A 25,365-nucleotide genomic window follows, 5' to 3' on the forward strand; every position below is an offset into this window, starting at 1 on the left:
AGAGCAACCGATGTTAAACCTAACTCGGTGTTAAATTAAAAAGAACAAATTGTACACGATTGAGAAATGCGACATAACAGGGTTTTTTTAAACCCGGGGCACAAAATACCAATTCATCGCCATGCTGTCGTTCCGACACCGCTTTTGAAAACAAAAAAGAACATAACTATTAAGAACGCTGAAACATGATTATAAGACTTTATAAGGAATATGTTTCTGGTGTTTATGTGTTGTAAAGCACACATTTAACATAATGCCTCCTCGTGCCTTTATGCAAAGTGTGCGTTAAACGGGCAGGGTTTATAAAGACCACCAGGAAAAAAAATCTAAATTTGTCATTGATCTAGATTAATTCACAATGTATTGCAACCCCCAGAAAACTATCTGATGGAAAACTAAAGACAAGGAGAGAATAATGTTTGTAAGAGTGATATCAATAGTTTATATATTAAACATGACGTTTCAGAAAAGAATCACGCAATAACAGTATGTAAAATTCAAGAATGACTGTACATATATCTAAATTAGGTAACATGTACTTTCAAAGACGGAAGATAACTGATATCTAAAGATGATATATTTCGTTTAACGTTGTTATTGTAATAGTCACTGACAGGTAATGCACATACATTGATAACACTTTAAACATTAATGAACATTATTCACTGTTTTAAAAGCTAAGGTCTTTATATTACCGCCACTTATATTCAAACAGGTAAGTGTTTATTCCATTATTCCACACGTCGAAATTATTTTGATGGTTTATGATGCGAAATGATTCAATCATTTATAAAATAAAAAGAAGCTTTAAGAGCATCAGATCCAACCTATGAATATTATTACAGAAAGTAGATTGATTTACATATTTAACAGCAAGATACAACAAGACGAACAAACAAAAGAATAAATGTAACATCTAAGTTGAAATGTTGAAAAGAGAAATAATCATTTCAGCGTGTATATGGCTACCAAATCTCTCTGTTTTCATTCAAGGCAGTTACAAAATCACTAACCTGAGCAGGTAAACGAAATACTTTCGCCGATTATGAACAAACCTCAAATGGATATAGTTCAATATATATTTGTAACTCTTTTAATATTTGCATTAGTACAATATCAATCAGAAAAAAGTAAATGTTTCATTCAACCATTCATTTTTCTCCGTTTCAGATCTTATGATAAGAATCTTAGGAAAAGCGTATGGAAGGTAGAACTAAACTGTATCGCCTAATTCGAGACGACGAAAATCTGATGGTGGATGGAATTACAGCTAAACGGCCCCTGTCATATAAAACACCATTGATGCATAAACGTTATGGAACTCGTTGTGATTCGCAATGGATTTCAACCTCCAGATATTTCTTCCATGTTGAAAATTTTATAAAGCTGAAAAGAAATAAAAAGAAGGAATCTTTGCTAAGTGTAAAGTTGTTGCAATAGATGAACATAAACTGCATAGGTACGCTGAGAGATGTCGGTATGAAATTCAAAAATATTTTGGGATATCTAGTTCGTCAAATAGTGCATTACACCGATGCATTTAAACAATTTTGAACGTCGGTTTATACTTGAGAGAACAGGAGAGATTTTAGACTTTACTGATCAATATATTATGGATAGACATATCCATTTTGATCCGAATAGACCTGGAAAACATGCAAGGGCTCGAGGTTATGCAACGAAATATAGCGAAGTGCTTGTAGAACGCTTCATTCCAGCAGACTGTTGTATTGGCATTTATTATATTTGATTATCCTTCATAAGTGAAAAACATATAATTTCTATAATCTGCTAATCAACAACGTTATTTATCTACTATATGAATGCAATTTGGTTCTGGGTCATATGAGACAAGTAGTGACATCTGCGGGAATAAACAATAATTTTGCGGCAAATATCACAATCTTCAAGGGACGGTATATGATCTTATCGTGACATAGGGTACTACATGTATCTGAAGGTGTGCATTTATAGATTATCAGATTTGTATCGGGAAATATGCACGAGTTCTGAAGTTTAGATTTTGCGCTAAATTAACGAAAACACGAGTTCATATTTCTCAAAGCAAAGCTTATCATCATTTTGTTGCTTATATATTGTTATTTATAAAATCAAACATATGTTGCTTGTTTGGCTGAGAAAATATGAAAATTATTGAGTTCAATGTACTTCTTGACTCCACTTCATCCTTTAAGGTGGTGTCATAAGTGACGTCACAAACCTGATATGATATTAACATGTTGATACTGAAAATATTGACGGATGTTCCAACTAAACAATGTTGAATATTCAGTGCATAATAATTTTAATCAAATCCATAGGTTCAAAGGGCTGTAGTTTGGAATTTACTAGTTATGTGATTTTGATTTAAAAGGTTTTCTTATTGTTACCCTACAGGTAAATGAGTTTATTTTAGACTATTATCGTTGATCTTTCATCATAATAAAAAAGTCATTAAACATTACATACAAATTACATACTAATCTGTTAAAATTTGACAGAGATTAAAACAAAAACCTAGGTGTGGAGTTAAAAAAAATGTTGAGTATAATTTGACACCAAATTAAAACGAGATTGTGCTTAAAAAGTGTTATCTGATATTATAAGCTATTTATTGTAAGCTCTGAAATTATACATTTATTTCAGAAATTAAATTATCATGGCAAATACATTTTTTTAAAAATTCATTGAAATATTACGTTAAACGTAATTATCAGCAAAGATTTCATATATTTTATCTTACCAACTCAAAGTTAAAACGATAGCCTTATTACATTTTCTGAAAATAAGTCGACGTTATCGCTATGAAATTAACTTCCCTATCGGTCAAAAGATTCACATTTATATACTCTAATTTTAGGAATATTACAGGATTCATACTCTTACACCATTTCTGGTCCTTTTGGGATCATGGAGTCAATTAAATATTTCTGAGTGATTTCTGCCTAACGATAGAAAGGTAATGAAATGAGCAACACCTCTCACGCTCCCTGAGAAATTGATGGACTCCATAATCTCGTTAAGCAGATTCCACACGGAACTTAAAGATTTAAAGACTGTTGCTTTGTAAATCTATATAATCTATAAAAAAAGGTCTGTTTGAAGCATACAAAGCAACCATATAAATGATCTAATTGAAAATAATTGAAAAACATTTATCTAAATGACTTGACTTAGTCTGTTCATGAGTCTGTTGAAGTATATCAAGCAACCAGATGAATAGTCAAATTGAAAGGCGTTTATCTAAATGATTTGACTGAGTCTGATCATGATTCTTGAAGTATATCAAGCAACCAGATAAATAGTCAAATTGAAAGGCGTTTCTCTAAATAATTTGACTGAGTCTGATCATGAGAAGTAATGCAAAATGTATTACCCAGATATTGACGGTCCTTGTAAGGTGATACTTATTACAGCCGTCACACCGCACTTTCAGGCTGCTGTTATGATAACAAATTCGGTAGAAGATCCTTTGGAAGGAAAGAATGCAACCAAGCAAAATGATAGCATAATTGTTAAGACGATGCTTGGGGCGTGAGATGTGATGGACATGTCGTTACCTTAGATGCATTCAATGCTTCAAAGGGATCTTAATAAAATGCCTAGTTGTACAGAGAAGTTAAAAACGTCAGATTTTTTTTAATCTAGTATAGAATATGATTTACTACTAAATCACAATATCTGCAAAACTGTATGCATATATCAATATTTATTTCAACACTGTTTAGTATGAAAGATATTGGATAGTTTACACGCCGTATGTCACGTCTATCATAACTTATCACAACTGGTTTATTAATGTCGCACGTCGATGTTACTACATACAAGCAAACAGTGCTATTTCGACTCTATATATCAAAAGGGTTTTTTCTTCATATATAACATATATAAATAATATATTTATACCAAATATTCCACTACAGAAAAAAGAAAAGCATAGATCTATTCTACCATTTATTGTTTGGCTAAAACTGGCTTGATACACCATGACTAGAAACTGTATGTATATATATTGTTATACTGAAGTAAATACAAACATAGTAAACAAGTTAGAGATAAATAAAAGAACAAGTTATTATATCTAGTCTGGTGTAGTCGAGCCAGTTTACTTCCAACTTTCTTGGGGGATAGGCTATTGAACTATAGCCTAATACCCAAAGAAACTCAGCTGCAGCAATAAACATGAGACGTTCATGGTTGAAAGCTGAAGGGGAGTTTCATCCATCATAACTTATCACAACTGGTTTATTAATGTCGCACGTCGATGTTACTACATACAAGCAAACAGTGCTATTTCGACTCTATATATCAATAGGTTTTTTTCTTCATATATAACATATATAAATACTAGTATATATAAAGGAAACAACATTGTTATCTAGATAATAAGCTTAAACAAACCAGTAAAATATTTGTACAGCCTTCCACCTATTGCATTGATATATGTTTTATTTTCTGGTCACATTACTACGAATAATGACTGGATAATCACGTAGTTTTCTTATCTATTTAAATGTCAATATTGATTTTCTTTCCTACAATTAAAGTAAATTCTCTGCAAACCAGATAACTCCTATTTTCCAAAAATGAATACGCCTATTTTCTATATTTAGCTTGTACTTTCCAACACGGAAGTTATTTAAACGTCAAATACCTATTCATAAATCATTAGCATTGAAATTTGAATATCTAACGTTTGCTTTCCACTGGAAAATATTCTGTCTCGGGACTAACATTAAAACAGGTAATTTTTTTTTTGTTTTGATTATAAAAGGGAAGTAAGTATTTTAACCTAGCTTGAAGATTTACAAATATTGACATATTTTCGTTTAAGATATAAATCAAAATCATTTTATTATTTACTAAAACGTAGTTATGCTTTCATTTCTATTAACTTATCTACCGGTCTTGACTTCTTTTGTTTTACATATTATGATGTGTTAAGTTGTGTACATCTGTTCTGAGTACTTCTTATGATATAGAACTATCACAAAAACACTAAGTTAACATTTAATTTCAATTTGATAGACAACTTGGTGGCACAGCGAATGGAATGGCAGGCAAAAATAAACTATATCGTCTTCTACGGGATGATGAAAACCCGTTGCTATGTGGAATAACAGCTAAAATTCCTTTAGCGACTGAAACTCCAATGAACCATATTCGGAATGGGTCAAGACAAAGTTCACAATGGATCTCAACCTCAAGAAAACTTTCTGATGTTGACAAATTTATAAGACTTAAGAGAAAGACAGAAGGAGCGTGTGTAAGATGTAGAGTTGTAGAAATAGATGAAATAAAGGTGCGCTGGTACGCAGAGATGGGCTGGTATAGATTTCAACAACTTGTTCAAACATTTATCGGAACAAATACTACATATCTATTTTGTCAGTTCATGCAACAGACGACGGGTCAAATATTAGATTTTACCGACCAAAGAGTTATGGACGCGTATATCTCATCAGTTCTATCCGGACAAGAAGACAAAAAAGCACGACGTTTTGCAAAGAACTATAGCGAGGTTCTTGTTGAACGCTTTATCCCCGCAGATTGTTGTGTTGCTATATATCACAGGTAAACTCAGCAATACAACAATATATTCTTACGATTATCGGAATGAGAAATCTGTTGCAAAGTCATTTCAGTGTTGAATTGATCAAACCGAGCCTGCAACATTTTCGTTTTTGTCGTGTTGAGCGATCTGTGAAGTTTCCACTTTTCTCTATTTTCCTATGCCATTTTGTACTGGCCACCTGAAATCAGTAGATGTAATATAATATGTTTGATATACACTGCATTTCAACGTTTACATTTCAGTATGAATATTTGTTATTTATTTTAATTTTTATGAGTGTTTAGAAATTGTTAGAGATCATACATGTGATAGATACTACGTATCTTAAAACGCATCCTCTGTATTTTCTGAATGTTTTGTTGACTCATGTATTTTAACTAACATTATAATACATATCATCACAGTTTATTATAATTTATGAATGTGAATCATGTACTGACATTAAGGTTTATGGGGAATATCTTCTTCTTCTTCGCCATGTCATATAATAAATATTCATACACTTTTAAGACTTTCTTTAATAAAAACAAAGGAAGATTTTACAGTGTATTGTCTTGTCGATTTAAACACGTTTTTCAAAATGACCTATTGTTTGCTTTTTCGTTATTTTCCGTCCATTTACGCCTAATAATGATTCCAGATTAGTATCCTTTTCTTGTGAAATTCGAAGGTGTTAGAATGGAAATAGATTTAAGCTTTGCGTGCCTTGTTGGCAAATTAAACACGTTTTTTCGTTAAGACGCGTCGTAATTAATCATTCAAGTCTATTCACTAAGCATCTGAACATAAAACCATGTTTTATTTGCCAACAAAACACGCAAAACTAAACTCTATTTCCCAAATATATTATAGAATTCTATAACATTCAGAAATTGCTATCTTCACATCTTTATCATGCCCCAGATTTATGTGGGGGCATATAGCGCTGCGTCTGTCAGAACGTCTATACTTTCTGAAATTTTGTGTGTCCAACTTCTCGCACGTTATTAGCTTGGTTTACTTCAAACTTTCACTGATGAACAAGCTTGATGTGCAGATGACCAAGGGAGGAAAATGTGCTGTGGCTATTTTTACCATATTGGTGTCCTTATGATCTGTGTGTTCAACTCACTCCTCAAACACTACTGAAAGGATGTGCTTAAAAGTTTCGCAGATGAAGGATTTGGTTTAAAAATGACCAAAAGGGATGGATTTTTTCTGTGGCTGTTTTTTTTTTTCCTAGAATTATAACCCTTTTTTCATTTCACAAAATAGGCCAGGTAGTGAAGGAAATTTGTGTGTTCAACTCCTCATACTCGTTTTGAAGGAATGGATTCTCAGATGCCCAGCCTTTCCAAACTTCATGTGAAGATGGCCTGTAATAAAAACTTTGCTATTAAGAGGATGGCACAGTGTGTGCTATGGAGACAATTCTTGTTAAAAACAGAATAGCAATATAACAATTATAAAAGTATTAATTTAACACGAGGTTGATTTATTACGTACTAACATCTACATAATTAGACGTAATGAAAGGAAATATCTATGAGATTTGTAACATTTTTGGACATGTAAGGTATTGCACTTCTCATACACTCATATGGTTGATACCGCCTCTGCTCTGATTTGGCACGTTTGCGTTCTAATAATATTTTAACAAGTTTAAAAGATTCTCCGACTTACCTATCACGAAATGACAAACATTCATTGTTCTAATTGATGCATATAGAATAAACGCAATAAAAGAAAATAAAATCTGTTCATGAGAGGCAATGAAATGTGCGACACCTCTCACGCCTCCTATTAAGCGGAACTCTATCACACATCCAATGAATGGACCCCGTGATCCCAAATGACCAGAAATAAAACAACACTTAATCCAAGTACAAGGAGACTTTTTAGAGCCGAAGCCAAAATGCAGTAATGTGTGTGTAGTAAATGTTAACACTGTATGGACATCTCTTGTTATCACTAAACATGTAATCAGATCTTAATGTATGTATGTGTCTGTATTCATATTTCAGTGGTATATTGATGAATGGGCGACTGCGGTTTTGAATGTTGATTTCCCTATTGTACTTTGTCCTTGATTTTTGTAGCTAATAACGAACCAGGCATTACTGCAAGCAAGGCCAGACTGTGGCTTTGTTTTGGAGGTCAGGGTGGCCTTCTCAAATGAATTTAATCATGCTAGAACTTACAGTTGTTAAATCTCACCGAGACTGAATTGTTTTGATAACTTTTATCTAGTCTGTTTCTCTCAATGCTCTGTCTTCTGCAAAGAAACTGGGTGCATGAGTTTTGCTTCTTGCTTTTTATACAAATTTACAAGGACATTTTTGTGTTTTTCATACCATACCTTCTGTTGCCACTCCACTGTGTTGGGGAAATCCTGGCGTGGGGGGGGACTTTTATTTACACTGCCCTGTGACTTTGGAATCAGGTGGGGTTAGGTGTGTGCAATAAACAGGTTTAAGATCTCTAGTGGTGTTTTTGCTATTAGGGTGTTCCTCGAACTGAACAAAATCATTTAAAAATAAATCATAAAAGTACCAAAAGTACGGTGGTATGATTAGGACACACATTTATCATTTTATTTTTAAATTATCCTGGATGCTCAACATAATATGTTGAGATAAGATGTATTGAGCTAAAGATAAGATGTCGTACGGTCGAGATAACATGTCCTGCTAATGACTAATGATGTGATGTCTAGCGTGAACGCTCCTTATCATATTTTAATCGCACGGCACCTGTTTTCGAGCCCTCAACATCGTATTTCGATCGCACGACATTTGATTTCAAGCGTGTGATATTCTCGTTCCAGTCTACGACATCTTGTTTCAACGCATCACATCTTATCTAAAGTCTTAAACATACAATCGTATAAAAGTTTGAACCAGTAAATGGTTAAACTTGTGTTTTATGTGTGTTCCTGTGTCTACTGTCACTGGCGATTGTTAGGAATACACCTTGTGTTTGTAATTTTGTAATGTATGAATATGATTTGGGTTGTAGAGTGGGGTTTAACGCCAGTAAACTTGTTTAAACTCTCTAGTTTTGCCACTGACCGTTCTAGGACGGTGCACTCGGTCTGTTTCTTTATATATATATTTTTTTGTGTATGTTTGTTACTTCTATATTTTTATTATTTTATTATCATTATTTATCTTTATTTATATATGTGCTCCGCTATGTACATATATTTTAACGTGCCCATATTTCCACGTGTTACTGTATTGGCAGCTGCGTTCCATGAATGAATGTGTTTTTATGTAAACATAACCTTGGATAACAATGAAAATTTCACGTGAATAATGTATAGCCGGTTCCATCATCAACTATTCTAAAGACAGAATCCTTTGAAACATTGAGCATATCAAACGCTACCCGTCTTGCACTTTATATCGCAACTAGCAGATAGAATTAAAAAAATCTTAAAGTAATTCAATATAAAGTGGTTTTAAATAAAACATTTTTTCTTTTGTCATTGAAACAAAGATGCTTGTCAAGCGTTAACTGTTGTGAATGAAGTTTATTTAACTTTTAATCATCATGTTTAATGAGCATGTTAGAATAACAATAAGCATGGCGCTTTCTTGTGGATTATGGTCTGATTTACCACGGTTCAGAGTTATGAAGCAACACCCAAACTAATATGTAACCGAAAATAATTTCCTTTTTCAACATCTTTGGGAATTAAAGATATATAATACCTCCTCAACAACGCGTTAAACATGAAGTGTGTGCGTGCTTTAGCATGATGTATGTATTACTGATAGAACATTCGCTAGTATTCTATCCAGTATTATGCAAATATACGTATTTATGATTTGATATAAACTTGGTTTACCATGACGTAAACGATACGTGTATATACATTTTTTATCAATATGGGTATTAGACTTTTTGTACAGATCTAAAACAAGTAACATGTAATTTCCAATATTATTTTTTCTATATTAAGCAATGCGTATTTTCCGAGTCTGAAGTGTATATTTAATAACTGGTTTTAATAAAAAACATTCATTATAACAAGAAAAACCAGAAGAGAAGTACAGATGATTTTTAAAGCTTTAAGTCGAATTTGTGGATTTCGTCTTTTACGGGAACTGATATTCTTAATTACTTGAGACTAATATTCAACGTAACAGGTAGATTTTTTTCATTTAGTACTAAGGATTTCATGTGTTCCGGCCGTTTCATACAGCTTACTTAGGATAAGATAGGAACTTATGTGTAACGTGTTTCGAGTGCATCGTTTTAAATAGACTCGTTTTCACTATACGGCTATTATAAGAATAAGAGTCGAACAAAAGTTGTCAAAAAAGTTTAAAAAATGACAGATTTTAAATATGAATATGGTATGAGTTATAATTGTTGAAATAATGTGTTTAAAAGATCCTTCATAGAAGAAATCGAAATGAAAACAACATTAGAACATTTGTAGAAATAGACCCCAGTGTGATTTAGTTACATCTTTTGAAATAAAAGTGTTTGAAAGTCCCTAAATTAAGGATAAAACTGTTCGACTGTTGGAACTTAATTGTAGTCGTGAGAGAACATACATTATTTCAGGTGAATTCCATACAGGAATATTACTGCGTCACTTTCATGAAGGAAACAAATGACACTTTTGAAAAGAAGTATTAAATTGTTTTGTCTTGTACGTCTGAATAAATCAGATTACTTTTTGTCTTTGCTGATATTCATACTAAGAGAAAACTGCAACTGAAACTAATTTAAACAAATAACAGATTGTTTTCTGTCTGGTTAAAAAATAAACAAACACGATTTGATATTCATATGGTTTACCTGAAAAGGTAAATAAAGCTTAAGATACGCTTTTCTTAGTATCAGTATATATTTTCTAAAAGGTTAACATTACGTAATGCATAATATTACATAAGGTAATGTATTTTCCATAAATCTATATAAAGAATCAAGTACTTTCCAAATGTGATAAAAATGATTTAAATGATGTAATACTTTAAATCGCAGTAATTGAAACGATCTGTTGTATTACTTCAAATGTCTGATGAAGTTTTTAAGTACGTGAAAGATGTGCTATATTAATGTGGTATGATGATCATGATAATGGTGTGATGATGATGATGATGAAAAATAATAATAATAAGTATCATTTTTAAAATTATCATTACTTTTTTGTTTACTGTTAAAGTTAATATCTAATACATTTACATTTCAATCAATATTCTTATCATTATTATTATTATTATTGAGTTTGTTGTTGTTATGGTTGTTGTTGTTGTTGTTGTTGTTGTTGTTGTTGTTGTTGTTGTATCATGTCTATTACATTCACATTTGACCTTTAGGTAACGTGGCCAAGAAGAGCAAATGGCAGGCAAAACCAAACTCTATCGTCTTCTACGAGATGATGAAAATCCCTTGGACGATGGAATAAAAGCCAAACTTCCCCATGAACAAAAAAACTCCGCTGCAGCATTTTCGTTACGGCTCACGACGAGACTCGCAATGATCTCAACCTCAAGAAATCTTTCTAATGTTGACGAATTAATAAGATTTAAAAGGAGGAGTTGGAAGAGGTCAAAACAGTGTAGAGTTGTAGAAATAGATAAACAAAAGTTAAAATTGTACGCAGAAAAGAGTACAGATATAATGCGACAACTTCTAAACTTAATGATGAAAATAACATTTGAAGACCACAGTAAAATGTTGAAATTATCAACTCAGTTTGAGGAAGTGACAACAGGAAAAATATTAGATTTTACAGACCAAACTGTTATGAACGAACATATTCCTTTTGATCCTTTCAGTCTAAGCGAAAACGAAACGGCACGAGGTTATGCAAGTAAATACAGCGAGGTTCTCGTCGAGCGTTTTATTCCGGCCGACTGTTGAATTCCCATCTACGAAAGATAAAGTCAGGGTTTAATATGGATTTTGTAATAACTTGTGCAAAAACTTTATAATGAATGAAACTTTACTAAAATTTGCACATTTACTGAAGACCTTGCATGGAAGTTACTTGAGATATTTTTAACTATAGGAAGTCATATTGTACATATTTTACTTCATTTTAATTTCATTAATCATACTTACTAAATTTTGATGGTTGTTCTCATACCTTAAGACGAGAGCTTTTCAAAACAGCTCGAAAGATTTCAGTCATACTAAGTCATTTCAGAGTCATGCATTAGTCAATTACCATAAATGTGTGAAATTTAATCATCATTTTATATTTCATTGACTGTATTTATTTCGTTTCTATCAAAACAGACTGTGTTTAACTCAAACAGAAAAAAATATCTACATCTAAATCCATAGTGTACTGCCCAACAATCAATTCTGATTATAACTGGAAGGCGCTTTGTCTGGGCAGACTGTTAAAAGATGTGCAGGTTTCATTAGAGGGCAAGTTAAAAAGAACTACAATTACTAAGATTAAAAACATAGATATAGTTTAGAAAGCAACAGTTGTAAACCTCTCAGTGAATAGAATCACGCTGAGGCTGGACTGTATTTTTAAGGGGGAGACTATTCTAGGAACAATTGTTCTTGGAAAAAGGAGTCGGAAGGGTTTATTGCTTAGAAAATTGTGGGATCAAGTTTTTCTGGCTCCTTGTAGGCATGAGATGGTTATGGTCAACTGAAATAAGGATGTACTTTTTTTGAAAATATAATATGGGAATTTTTGATACAGCTATGTGTTGAGGTCCTTAAGCATTTGAGTGATTGATTGTTTGGCCGTAGTTATTACATACGCATCGAGCTGCAGATCGTTGTACTCGTGAGGGATTTTTGCCAAGGATGCTATATAGATGAGCAATATTCAAACTGTGGTCGGACATGGGTGTTATTTACATAAGTAAATCATAGGCGCGATCTCAAAGCCTGTGCTGCAATGTGTATGCTGGGTGGTGAAGTAGACTTCTTAAAATATCAATACATCAAATCAAATCCCTATCAGTACACCTAAATTTGCCCCAGTAATTCAACAAGAGCTAACGCCCGAATGGTTACATCAGAGGATGGGAGCAAAATTTAAAGAACTTGGAGTGTGAAGTCCAAAGGACAGGAACAACAAAGGGAATAAGTTCAAAAAAACATCTTAGTCTACAAAAAAATCCCTACCACGTAAAGGTATGTCAAAATAAACCTAAAAATTGGAGGTACCATCCATGTTGTATCTCTGAAAAGTGGTCACGGCTTTTCCCTATGGCCAATAATAAAAAGTTTCAAAATAAGCTATTTATAGTAACATTAAAGGGAAGTAATTAAAAAAAATGTAGTGTAAGGGAACAAAAGAGGGATCTGCCAAATAAAAACAACAGTAATGCAATGCAGAGCAATAAACACAATATATGATATCTGACTATTACGTGTCACCTTGACCTTGAAGCGATTCATCTGGAACACGCACTCTGCACTTCGTCTCGGTGTGGTGAACATTTGTGTCAAATTTCTTTTAAATCCTTCAAGCAGTTCAAGAGTTACAGATCGGACACAAAATTTCTAAAGGACGGACAGACGGACGGATGGATTTCTTTGATCTTTAGAGGCTAAATTACCACATAAATTAGGTGGTTTTCTTCTAATTTCATAAGAAAGCATGGACGGAATAAAGCTCATAGATCCCAGGACGTTGGCCCGGACGGACGGACGGCCAGACGGACACCAGCGTTATAACATAATACGTCCCTTCGGGGACATAATATAGTTCCAAACATGGAAACACTAAACGAAACTGTTATTCAATTTTTGTCTTTAATGGCACAGCTAAGGTAAATATTTCTGACCTTATTTAAATCCAGGACTGACGCTGGGACAGAATAATCGAAATAATCAGATATAAAGAGACAAGTTGCGGCGAAAAGTGATTTATTTTGAGAAGGAAACTGGTAAAATGGAAGTCTGAATACCTATCTTTAAAAACAACCATGAGATCCAAAATTTAACCTATGTTTATCATGTCTTGCAACAAAGTGATGAGATGCTTGTCGAATGCTTTGTTTCCGCTGATTACTTTCTGTTTGTTTGTGTTGTGTTTAACGTCGCGCCGACACAATCATAGATCATATGTTAACTGATAGAAGAAGACCCCAGGTACTCCTCCGGGCCACAGGCACCAGTATCGGACCTGGGACAAACATATGTTTGTTTTCATCCTAAATGAGTTCAAAATGAAAAATATGTAGTAAAATATGAGCCCCCTTCAAAAGATACATATGTCTACTGAAGGCCAGAATCTCGAGAATCGAGCCTGCGAGCAATGGATTCACTTCCCGGGCCGTTGTGAAATAAATTCTCTAGACAATTGAACAAACTACCTATCCCTTTTTCACGTGTACATTTGGCTACAAAATGAAACTGATCCCAAGTCTCTAGCCCTCTCCGTTCATGAAATATCTATCAAAAAACGAGTGCCTTTCTGTTGCAAGTTCCAGGTAGATAGAAATGTGGCACAATGAAACGGTACGAAATCACGGACTAAAAGATGTTTGTCGGCCTAGCAAGGGTCAAATTAATTTTCCATTAATAACAGTCAAGTATTACTAAATATGTAATTTATGGCCACTCGTCACCGTCAGTAGCATCTGCTACACGCGATATTTACTTTATTATTTTTCCGTCGGTCTTTCAATTGAAATTCTCCGCCATTGAAACCGATACGATAATATCCGAGTAATTTTGTGCGAAACGTTGCGATTCTGTCGGAGGTGTGTCGCTATTGGCCAATCAGAAATTGCGTTTAAAATACCTAATAAATTCTGTTCAATGGCGTAGCATTCAATTGAAAGACCGTGGAAAAATTTGAAACGCCAATATCGCGTGTTTGGTAGGTAGTTTGTTAAATTGTCTAGAGAATTTATTTCACAACGGCCCGGGAAGTGAACCCATTGCTCGCAGGCTCGATTCTCGAGATTCTGGCCTTCAGTAGACATAAGTATCTTTTGAAGGGGGCTCATATTTCACTACATATTTTTCATTTTGAACTAGTTTAAGATGAAAAAAACAACTTATTTTTGTCCCAGGTCCGATACTGGTGCCTGTGCTCCGGGCATGTTATTTTTAAAAATAAGAATATATTGTTTCTGATCTTTTTTGTCATATAACTTATCTTAAGTAAATAAAGTCTGTAAATAAGAAAATCCACATTCAGAAACTACTGAAAAACGGAATTAATGCGTAACATGTTTCCTTAAGTCGACGTTCTTCACTTCTCTTCCATGTATATTTTACAAAACATTTGCCTAAAATAGGGGGCAAATGTTCCAACTGGTAAGGATAACTTTCCAGTAAATTTTGAACATAGTGCGAATTAAGTGAGAGTTTATGCACATTTTACCGTATAAGCTCCCCAGTGGTGATTTGCCACCGACCGTGCGGAGAAGGTGCCCCGCAATATTCTGTGTCCTTCTCACGACGGTTTTACTTTTGTTTTTATACGCCTGTCGGGTGGGCGGCGGTCGGTGCCCAAAAGCATATCCGCTCTCTAAGTCGAACGGTTTTCATCCGATCTTCATCAATCTTGGTGACAAGGTTTGTGGGTATAATATCTCGGCCATGTTCGATAACCAGCAAAATCCCCCCAAGCAATCTTGAATTTCGGCCCTTGAATTACTCAAAATTTGCAAATTTAGTCTTGTCCGCTCTCTAAGTCAAACAGTTTTCATTTGATCTTCACCAAACTTAGGGACAATGTTTGTTGGCTAATATCTCAGCCAGGGGTTTGATAACCAGCAAATCCCCCCGGGTACTCTTGAGTTATGGCCCTTGCATTATAGAAAATCTGCAAATTTAACCTTGTCCGCCTCTAAGTCAAACAGTTTTCATCCGATCTTCATAAAACTTGGTAACTTTTTTTGGGGCATAAAAAACTCAGCCAAGTTTGATAATCAGCAAAATCCCCCCAGACACCCCTGAGTTAGGTTTGTGTCTAATTATAATTATAATTTAATTAATTATAATTAATTAACAAATTGAAATAATTTAAGTACTTAATAATTGAGACAAAAGTCAAGTAATTGTAATTAATTAATACTGACACAAACTTGACCAATTATTCTAAATTACATATAATTATTCTTAATTAATGTGCCTTAACTGTTAGTGCTCAGGTAAAATTTCACACTGTAAAGCAGTCATAGTTTATACTTTTTGTTCTCTAAATAATAAGGTGTCAACACCTTTTGTATTCTTTCATCACTTAAGCTGAGTGCAATTCTGGTCTGTAATAACTTTAACTGTGGTTGCTACACAAAAGCTGTCATTTGTATTATTTTTCTTAAGAAACTATTATATTGATGAAATAATGTAACAGTATCTGATAGTAATTCGCTCTTGCCTTTTTTCAGTCCAAACAAAACACACACACACACACACACACACAAAAACAGGGAAACAAGTTTTTGTTTTTGTCTAGTACTGTTTGCCAATATAAAATGATTTTATATACTTGATAATTATGAATACAGTAGTGTCACCTCGTATAGTACAGAAGCCAACTTGTAGGAAATTTGTCTTGTTTGCTTATAAGTATAATACATCTGCGGATGTCTCTAAATTGCTTTTTGTACTTTTAGCATGTGTAAATGTTGAGTTCTGCTCAACCCGGGGCTAGAGGGCGTGGACGGTAGCATGCATTTCCACTACCGTCCATGAACAAGCTCAATCAAACCGAGCCTGCAACATTTTCGTTTTTGTCGTGTTGAGCGACCAGTGAAGTTTCCACTTTTTTCTATTTTAAAAGTAGTCAAAACTACAGAAACTTTATAAAACAAGTCACTTTATTTTTAACCAACGTTTCGGCTACATTAGCCTTCTTCAGGGTTCAAAATAAACATAACAAAGGAAGTGGCGTCGATGACGACAATGTCGTAATTAAACAAAGAGTTTGGCGTAAAAATCATAAACAGGATCACAGTATGATACATAAATACTGGTGAAAAAAATGCAGTATAAGTGCAGTGATTAAGGAAAGGCACCAGTAAAAACTGATTATGGAATACAAACACAGTAATAATATATAGATATACATGTATAACAAATATTTCAGAAAAGCTTTGAATGTATTCCTTGTGGAGACACAGTACCTAAACGATACATCCAGGAAGTCTCTTTTAAAAGCCTTTTCCAAGGATTATTTACTTATCAATGGGCATAAATGAGAAATCCAGGATAGCATGCCTTGAGAATTAAAATGTTCAGAAACTTAGTAGTAGTTTCTGGATAATAATTGATATCAAATGTATGACTTTTCCCATTCTTTTTTAAACTAAATGGTGCGTTTGCCCAAAACATACTGTTTCAAACATTTATGCATGAAATTTAAAAGTAAATACCATCAGTTGAACTGCATGACAGATCATGTCTAACATTATAACAAGATGAATTGGTGGAACTAGAAAATGAATTCATTAATATTTAAACAGTGTGTACAGCGACGTCTATAACATTTACTTACACTACCATTTATGTCTTTTTTTGCTCAGCCTAGAATGAACTAAAACATCTTGAATATTCTTGGGTCTTTTGTAAGCAATAATAGTTTATAGTTTTATATAATAGGTTTATAGTCATATAATTGCCTAACACTCTCTTTTTGAGAATACTTTAGAAGATTCCAATATTGGTTTATTATTTTACCAATATTAGGCAAAGATGGATTGTAGCTACATACAAATAGAATGACTTTATCTGTAATTTTGTTACTGCACGAATTAAGAGCATCTTGCATTGATAGAGAAAATGCCTTCTTTAATGCTTAATTTATAACACAATAAGGGTAGTTAGTGCTTGAAAGTATTCTCTGAGCTTGTCCATTTCCTTGTCAAAAATGGTTATTATCGAAGTAATACGCCTAAACCCGCTTAGCCTGGCTAAAGAAAAATACCCTTTTTACATGAAGGTTTAAACATGATGAAAATTCTTTGTATGATGTCTGTTAGTGTCTTTTTCTGAACACTAGTGTGCAGGATACCATTTTCATCTTTTTCTAGTCAACATCAAAAAAAAGGTAGCAGTTCTTTAGTGTACAATATGTAAATTTTATAGTATCATGAAAACTGTTCAATCTGTCAAAAAAGTCTAATAATTCCTCTTCTGAATGATTCCAGATGAAAAAATATCATCTAAAACGTAACCAGATAAGTGGTTTTCTTATCACAGGAGTCTATAAATTCTTTTAATTTTTACCCATTAATAGAGAGGCAAAACAAGGAGCCGTTTTTGTTCCCATAGCAGTTCCAATTGATTGAATGTAATTATTTTTGACTGGAAATGGCTTTTTGTAAGTATTAATTCTATGATTTAGAAATGGAGTTAATAGAATCCTGTGATCTACTCCCTTTTTCCCCAAAATATTTGCAAGCATCTATGCCCTCACCATGAGGAATATTACTTATAAAGATGTTACATCGAGTGTTACAAGTATGCATCTTAATCTAGTAAGGTTTGTACTTTTTGATAAATCTGTTGTGTCCTTAACATAGGAAAGGGTAAAGATTCCTGTATGGTTTCAAGATTGTATCAATATATGCAGACATATTTTCAGTTAAAGCTCCACACCCTGAAATAATCTGAAAAAAATAGGTCTCCCTGGGTAACCTAGGGGTAAATCTGGGTCAAACGTTTTATAAATTTTAGGTAATATATAAAATTGTGGCACTCTGTCTGCGTTTGAGGGGTATAGATTTTCTAAAGTTGATTCTCTAATATTTTCTAAATTGTTAAGACTATCATGTATGTCTTTATTGAACACTTTCGGGGGGAGGGGGGGGGGGTTATCAAGTCTCTTATAATATTTGTTGTTTTCTAGCTGTCTATAAGCCTCAGAAATATAATCCTTTCTGTTCATTATAACGACACTGGAACCTTTGTCTGCTTTCTTCACGACAATAGTTTCATCTTGACTCAGATGTTTTAACGCCTCTTGTTCTTCTTCTGATAAATTTGACGTGTGTTTGTATTTTATGTCACTAAGTAAAATTTCATTGGTAACTGCCTCTATATAAAAATCAAGGGTTAAGTCTCTACCAGATTGGGGTATAGAAGTAGTTTGCTTAGGCATACATTACCATGAAGTTGGCTGCATTGAAACGTTTTATTTTGCCGACAGATGCCAGTGGAAATTTTAAGGCACAATTTGATGATTAATTATAATTTTAAAATTACTTGTCCTGAATAATTGTAATTAATTAATTATATGTCAAAAAAAAACAAGTTATTTAATTGTAATTTAATTGATAATATTGTCAAAATAATTGTAATTTTTTAATATTTTATAAAATAATTAGGCACAACCCTGCCTGAGTTATGGTCCTTGAGTTACTCGAAAACCTGCAAATTTAGCCTTGTCCGCCCTGTAAGTCGAACAGTTTTCATCCGATATTCACCAACCTTGGTGACACGTTTAGTGGGTATAATATCTCAGCCAAGTTTGATAACCAGCAAAATCACCACAGGCACTCCTGGATTATGGCCCTTGAATTACTTTAAATTTTGCGAATTTAACCTTTTCCGATCGTCACTAAACTTATTGACAATGTTCGATAACAGCCACTCCTGGATAACGGCCCTTGAATGAGGCCAAATTCGATGACGGGCGTATTTTGTAAGTCTGCCACTCTTGTTGTGTTTATAAATATAAGATTTGTTTGTGACTTTTGTCTTGTTAGCGCTCTGCCGATTATTTTATGAGTCTTGGTGAACTAATTTCCGAAGAATGCTTTTGACAGTATCTATATACAACTAATACATTGGCTCTGATACATTAAAACGTCTAGCACATTCGCTAGTATTCCTTAAACGTATATATGATTGGATACAAACTTGGTTTACCAAGTAGTAATTGATACCTGTCAATGAGATAAATTTTAATGACCGACAATAAAGACGTAGTAAAATACACCCAAATTAAGTAACGTTAAATTTCCAATAACAATTCAGACCAGAAAAAAAAGTTCCTCTGATAAAGAAGCATTTGTTCTAAAAAAAAAAAAAAAAAAAAACGAGTGGTGCACGAATTTGAATTTTGTAAGCAAAATGCATTTAGTTTATAGGGACAGATATTCTAACTTATTTGAGGGAGAGATATAATTTGTCTATTTCATTTATTTTCCAGCGGACTGTTGTATCGCTGTTTATGACTGATAAGCATAGACTGTGAACTGGCAATATTGTGATGTATGGAAAAGAGACACTTTATTTGAAGAAACAGCATTTATTAGTGAGAAATCAGCTAATTCTAGCTTGGTGTTTAAGTTGGAAAAGGATTTGTTTTTAATTCCAGATATATAGCAGGCCCGCTATCCAAATGTACGATTCACTTGTTACAGAATTCAAATTAAGATAAATCTTACTAAAAAGTATAATATAAAATATTTATATTAACTTAAAAAGACGAAGTTAATTAAGGATGAAAGGAAAGTCTCCAGGCGTAGAACATATCATTTTAGTGGTATTGAATCCAAACCCTCACTCTTGGTCCTCATCATAATGTATTAACACCCGTAATGGCAAGGAAACGCACACAATTGCTCGTGTTAATACAGTTTAACCAAAGATCCACAATTTGGAAAAAATAAAAGTGGTTTTTGTTAACAGATGGTCTCTCAGACCATGTAAATTTGCACAATAAATGACTACACGGCAGGTGAAAATAGTGACCTTTATGAACAGGGTCTTTATCCGGATGTGGTTTTTAGCATAGGGTATACTGTAAAGAGGAAAACACTCTAACGAACCTCTACACGCATAACAAAAATATTATAATCATATCTGACTTAATAATCATATGGTTTACCAAAATTGATAAATATAGCTCAAGATGCGTTTATTTCTGAACTAGTACTGTTATCATTATGTAAACAGAAAGAAAAAACATTGCACATGAATATTGATTCTTAAATAAGTAACGCGTTCTTTCCATAAAGTTATATTTAGAAAAAAGTACTTTCCGAATCGAAAGGTAATAAAAACAATTTATAAGGTAAAAATTTCAAAAGCGTCGCAGTTATTGAAACGATCAACAACAGCAAGATTATTGCTGATACTTTTTGCGATGAACTATATTTCACGGACAAATACATCAATTCTATTTATTCGGGAAGTGCGATTCATGATATTCTGGGGACTTTGAAAAGGTAAATATATTTTTAACAATTGAAGGGGGGAAACTCTGATTTAAGAACATTGAAAATTTTTTGCCCTTTAAAAAATTGTGTATATAAAGAAGTTATGGTTTTCTTAATTATCTTTTGTGTTACTTGATTTATTAGATAAACATATTGATGTTATACATCTTGCAAATGCAGACGCGGAACACTTATTTTACATAGATATTGTTTATTGATATATCTTCTGTTTAATGTGTATTTCATGTTTTTTTTTCTTTATATTACTTTTAATACATTTAGACATAATGATTTAAACAAATATATGTTTTTATTTCTCCTCAGGTCACATTTTGGCATCAACAATCAGAATTAGAGCAAATGGCGGGCAGAACCAGACTTTACCGACTTCTTAGAGATGATGAAAATCCGATGGAGGTCGGAATTATAGCCAAACGTCCTCTTGCAGACGAGACTCCGCTGAAACATATTCGAAATGGATCTCAGAGAAACTCTCAGTGGATCTCGACATCAAGATATCTATCTGATGTTGACAATTTTATAAAACTTAAAAGAAAAAAGGAGGGAATGTTAACAAGGTGTAGGGTTGTTGAAATAGATGAACAAAAATTACAGATACATGCAGAAACATGCAGAAACGAAATGCAACAAATTCAAAACAATGTGATGAAAATGCTGGGTTATATACCTCAAAATATTGATGCATTGCTGCATAAGTTTACTGAACAAACAATAGGTGAAATTCTAGACTTTACAGATCAAAGTGTAATGGACACACATATCCCTTTCAATCCTTTAAGACCACATGAAAACGAAAGGGCACGAGGTTACGCAAGGAAATACAGTGAGGTTCTCGTTGAGCGCTTTATTCCGGCGGACTGTTGCATTTACATCTACAACAGATATTTAGACTTTAAAATGAGAGGACCAATACATAAGATATTGACAATCATTTTTGCTAATGAAGACATTTAATGGAAGTTACTGTTTTAGCTTAAGGCTGACCCACCAAGTGAGACTATATTGGACTTACTATTTATTTTGTACTGATGTTAATGTATACATGTTTTCTTTATATATGGTTTTACTGGCATATGTCTTTTCAAAAACTTGCAAAGTCATATCATAATCATGTACAAGTTGTCATTACTCATTTAGTGAAAAAAATGTGTGCAATAAAACCAATATGTTATGTTTTACTGATTGTGTTTATTCATTTTATCCCATCCTATATGCTTACACAAAATATATGCTGAAATAAAAAGAAATGAAAAAATACTGAGATCTATTTCGTATAGTGTTACTTTGTATTGCCGAATGATATTTTCCCAAATAGTTTTAGTAAATTATTCGGAGCAAACTACGGAAATACGTTTCGCACTAACGTAAGTTAGGGAAGGGTTTAACGCCAAAAAACAATCTCTAGGTGTCGTGGGGACGACGTTAGAAGTGTCTCTACATATTTGGACTCAGTGTTGTTATTGCTAGGGGATGACCTTACCAAACGGAGTTGCCTTTATTTTGCTGGGTTGCGCTCTATGCTTCCAAAGGATCTTGCAGATTTTTTTTTTATTTAGGAATAGCCCAGAACTTGTTCAAATCGAGTCCCTGGACAATAATCATTGATTGAGTAATCAAAACAAACACGTGGCTATGTTCTAATAAAGTTGTTTCTTTTTGAATCCTTGCCATTATTTGTTTACACTAAAGCTAAATTTATATTTTCGAAAAATGGAGATGACTAACTGTCTTTGGTCATAAGATAAATGATAACAAAACTTAACATATGCACTTCCTTATAATATGGATACACGCAAAATACTGGTATGTGAGATTGATACTTTTGTTATATAACAATATGCTTACGTAATGTACCTGGCTTTGATACGATTTATTTATTTAAGTCATACTTCAAATACAGATGTATGTTTAAAAGATTGAAAACAAACTGACATACTCTTAATACTAAACTACGCAGACTTGGGTCATATACTTGCAGTATGTTCTACTTTGGATTTAATTAATTCAATTAAATCTATAGGAAACCTCTTACTTTTTAAACGAATTATGCAATAACAGAAAAGAACTTTATCTATGATAATATGACTTGAAGTTCATCATAGCTATATACAAAACGCGGAAGTAAATTACTTTTTTATCTTTTATATAAATCTATACGTAAAATGTAACATAGGTACAAAAGCAGATATTTAAATAAACACTGACACCGTCTTTCTATAGCATTGCACTTTGAATTTCTGTTATATACCCCAGTCATACATGTGTATACGGCGCGGATAGCTATGTCTACCACGGATTGGTACGGATTGATAAAGGTTACTACTTTCAGATACGGCTCATGTACGGATTGATAGTTAACACACTGATTTTCAGTTATAAGATTTTAAAGTGGACGAGTATATACCTGTTTGGTACCTCAATCCGGGAGGTCTTGAATTTGAAACCGGTTGGCACATAGAAGTACTAATTGCTGACAGGAAGCGGATTTAAACTTCATATTAAAGATTAAAACAGTATTCACTTTGCATCTTAACACGGAGGTCATTCTTTATCCTTCATATCTCTCTGCACTATTCATTACAGTATAGGTTTATCTGATTTTTGATAAATAATACTTCAATACCGGCTTTAAACAAGATAAATTAGTTTAGCAGGAGCATAAATTTGGTAAACATAGTTTGACTAATAAAAATATATGAATGTGAACATTTTCATTATATTTGTCACATATTTGCATCTGAAAGCGGTTGATAAGATTTTGGTCAAGTGACTTTGCTTCCGTTTATGTTTACTGAATGCTTGATAAATGTTAGACCAGAGGTTTGATTTCCTATCCTAGTTGCCAAACCAAGATGGTATTATTCTAACATAAATACATGTTTTAGTTTCATAAGCATACTTAGATGAAGAAATTATAAAAATTATATGCTTATATTCGTCAAGGTTTGCAATAACAATTACATCTATTGCAGAAATCAAGTTCTTGAAATACTTAGTAATTATTACCTCCCTTAATTTGTGTTTAAAGATGCGCAACAAAGATAGACTGAAAATAGATTAAGGCGGAAGTCACTCACAGTTTTAAAACTTGCATTTTGATTCAGATTGTCAAAATTACTGATTATTTATAAATACAACGTAAAAATAGAAATTACTTTGGAATGAAGATTGTTGGAGGGTTATATAGCGGTTTCTACCTTTTGATGGTGGATGAAGACCCCGCTCCCCCTCCCCCACAACACCTCGTGTATCCTTTCAAATAACAAGGACCTAACTATATGTTATTGGTCGTTCGTTCTTTCTAGTAGTAAAATGGTTCCCGTATCAGTACTGATCGGAAAGTTGATAATTGAATGATATCATAACATTACAGGTTCGGAAAGATCAGTTCGTGACCGACGGCTTCGTATTGTATCGTCTTCTTAGGGAAGATGAAAACCCATTAGCCGAAGGGATAAAAGCAAAACTGCCTCTTGATGAAAGTCTTCCGTTGTCACATGTTCGAAACGGATCACGAAAGGATTCCCAATGGATATCAACAACTGCATCTATAGAGGCTGTTGAAAAATTTGTACGATTAAGATGGAAGAAACGTGGGAGGCGATCAGTGTGCAGAGTTGTCAAGATAAATAGGAAAAAACTTGAAAATTATGCAAAAGAATGTGAACTGAGTGTAGAAAAAGATTTACCATTATATCAAGAGACATTTTGCGGCAATGGATTTTGGGAAAATGTCGTTCCTTTTGAGAAGAAAACTGGAAAAATATTAGATTTGACTAAAATGGAGGTCTTAGATACGTATCTTCCGAAACAACCAAATGTTCAAAAATTTAACGAAAGAGCAAGAAACTACGCTACGAAATATTGTGAGGTTCTTGTCGAACGCTTCGTTCCGGCTAACTGCTGTATATGTGTTATCAAATACACATAACTATTTATAATTTTTTTTATCATAATCATATACCTTATTTCAATTGAAAACTTCATGTTTCGTTTGCCATGTGTTCGGCATTTCAATTTACTTGTAATACAACTCTGCTTGATCAGTATTTGAGATGCACTTTTCAAAGTCAGCTAAAATCTTGTTTGGATGCGTTCTTTACGCTTCTTAAAGCCCTGCTCCCGTCCTACCTTTTAACCTTAAATTGTCACTGAAAAAGCATGAAAATCCTGACTATGAACAGTGGCGCCTGTCAAAATAGAGTCTATTTTATATTAAATTCTATATGAAGTATAGAGTCAGCACCCCTACCCCTCCCAATCCGCCCCTGCCAACATTTAGCCAATATATTTTCTTCTTTTAAAACAAACTGAGCACATGTCTCAATCATACAACTTCTAAGCATTGATTTTTAAACACGTTGAAATGGTAACAGAAGTTGTTGTATGATCGACATATATGCTCAGTTTGTTTTATAATATATTGGCTGAAGCTTGGCAGGAGAGAGTCGGGAGGGGGAAAGGTGCTGAACCCAGTGTCTGTGGTGATGATAACCATAAACTTTCCCTTATCTCCGTCTTCTGAGCTAAGCTTTGAATATAACTGCGTTAAGAAAGCTTCTATGTGTTTACAAGTTATTGTATTGCTTAGGCACATGGAATTTAATTTGTGATTTGCATTTTTCCTTCTGACGTTTTACACCTTTTTTTAACAAATATCATCAAACAACC

At 33.3% G+C, this 25,365-nt stretch overlaps 1 protein-coding gene and 1 long non-coding RNA gene across 2 annotated transcripts; both read left to right on the forward strand.

Annotated features, from left to right (window-relative positions):
• Positions 1-4,544: 4,544 nt before the first annotated feature.
• On the forward strand, positions 4,545-6,115 carry LOC128555842 (uncharacterized). The gene is made up of 2 exons (XR_008370380.1): positions 4,545-4,744; positions 5,029-6,115. It is a non-coding gene; the product is annotated as an uncharacterized LOC128555842 (long non-coding RNA).
• Positions 6,116-22,375: 16,260 nt separating this feature from the next.
• Positions 22,376-24,952, forward strand: LOC128555835 (uncharacterized). The gene is made up of 2 exons (XM_053539539.1): positions 22,376-22,497; positions 24,068-24,952. The coding sequence occupies exons 1-2, from the start codon at positions 22,477-22,479 to the stop codon at positions 24,623-24,625; spliced, it is 579 nt and encodes a 192-aa protein (XP_053395514.1). The 5' UTR covers positions 22,376-22,476; the 3' UTR covers positions 24,626-24,952.
• The last annotated feature ends 413 nt before the right edge of the window (positions 24,953-25,365 follow it).

The sequence above is a fragment of the Mercenaria mercenaria genome, chromosome 3 (assembly GCF_021730395.1).
Source record: "Mercenaria mercenaria strain notata chromosome 3, MADL_Memer_1, whole genome shotgun sequence".
Taxonomy (NCBI): domain Eukaryota; kingdom Metazoa; phylum Mollusca; class Bivalvia; order Venerida; family Veneridae; genus Mercenaria; species Mercenaria mercenaria.

Coding starts and splice junctions, on each gene's coding strand:
- LOC128555835 (XM_053539539.1), top strand. CDS start 22,477: ATGGATACACGCAAAATACTG. Junction 22,498..24,067: donor TGGATACACGCAAAATACTG/GTATGTGAGATT, acceptor ATAACATTACAG/GTTCGGAAAGATCAGTTCGT.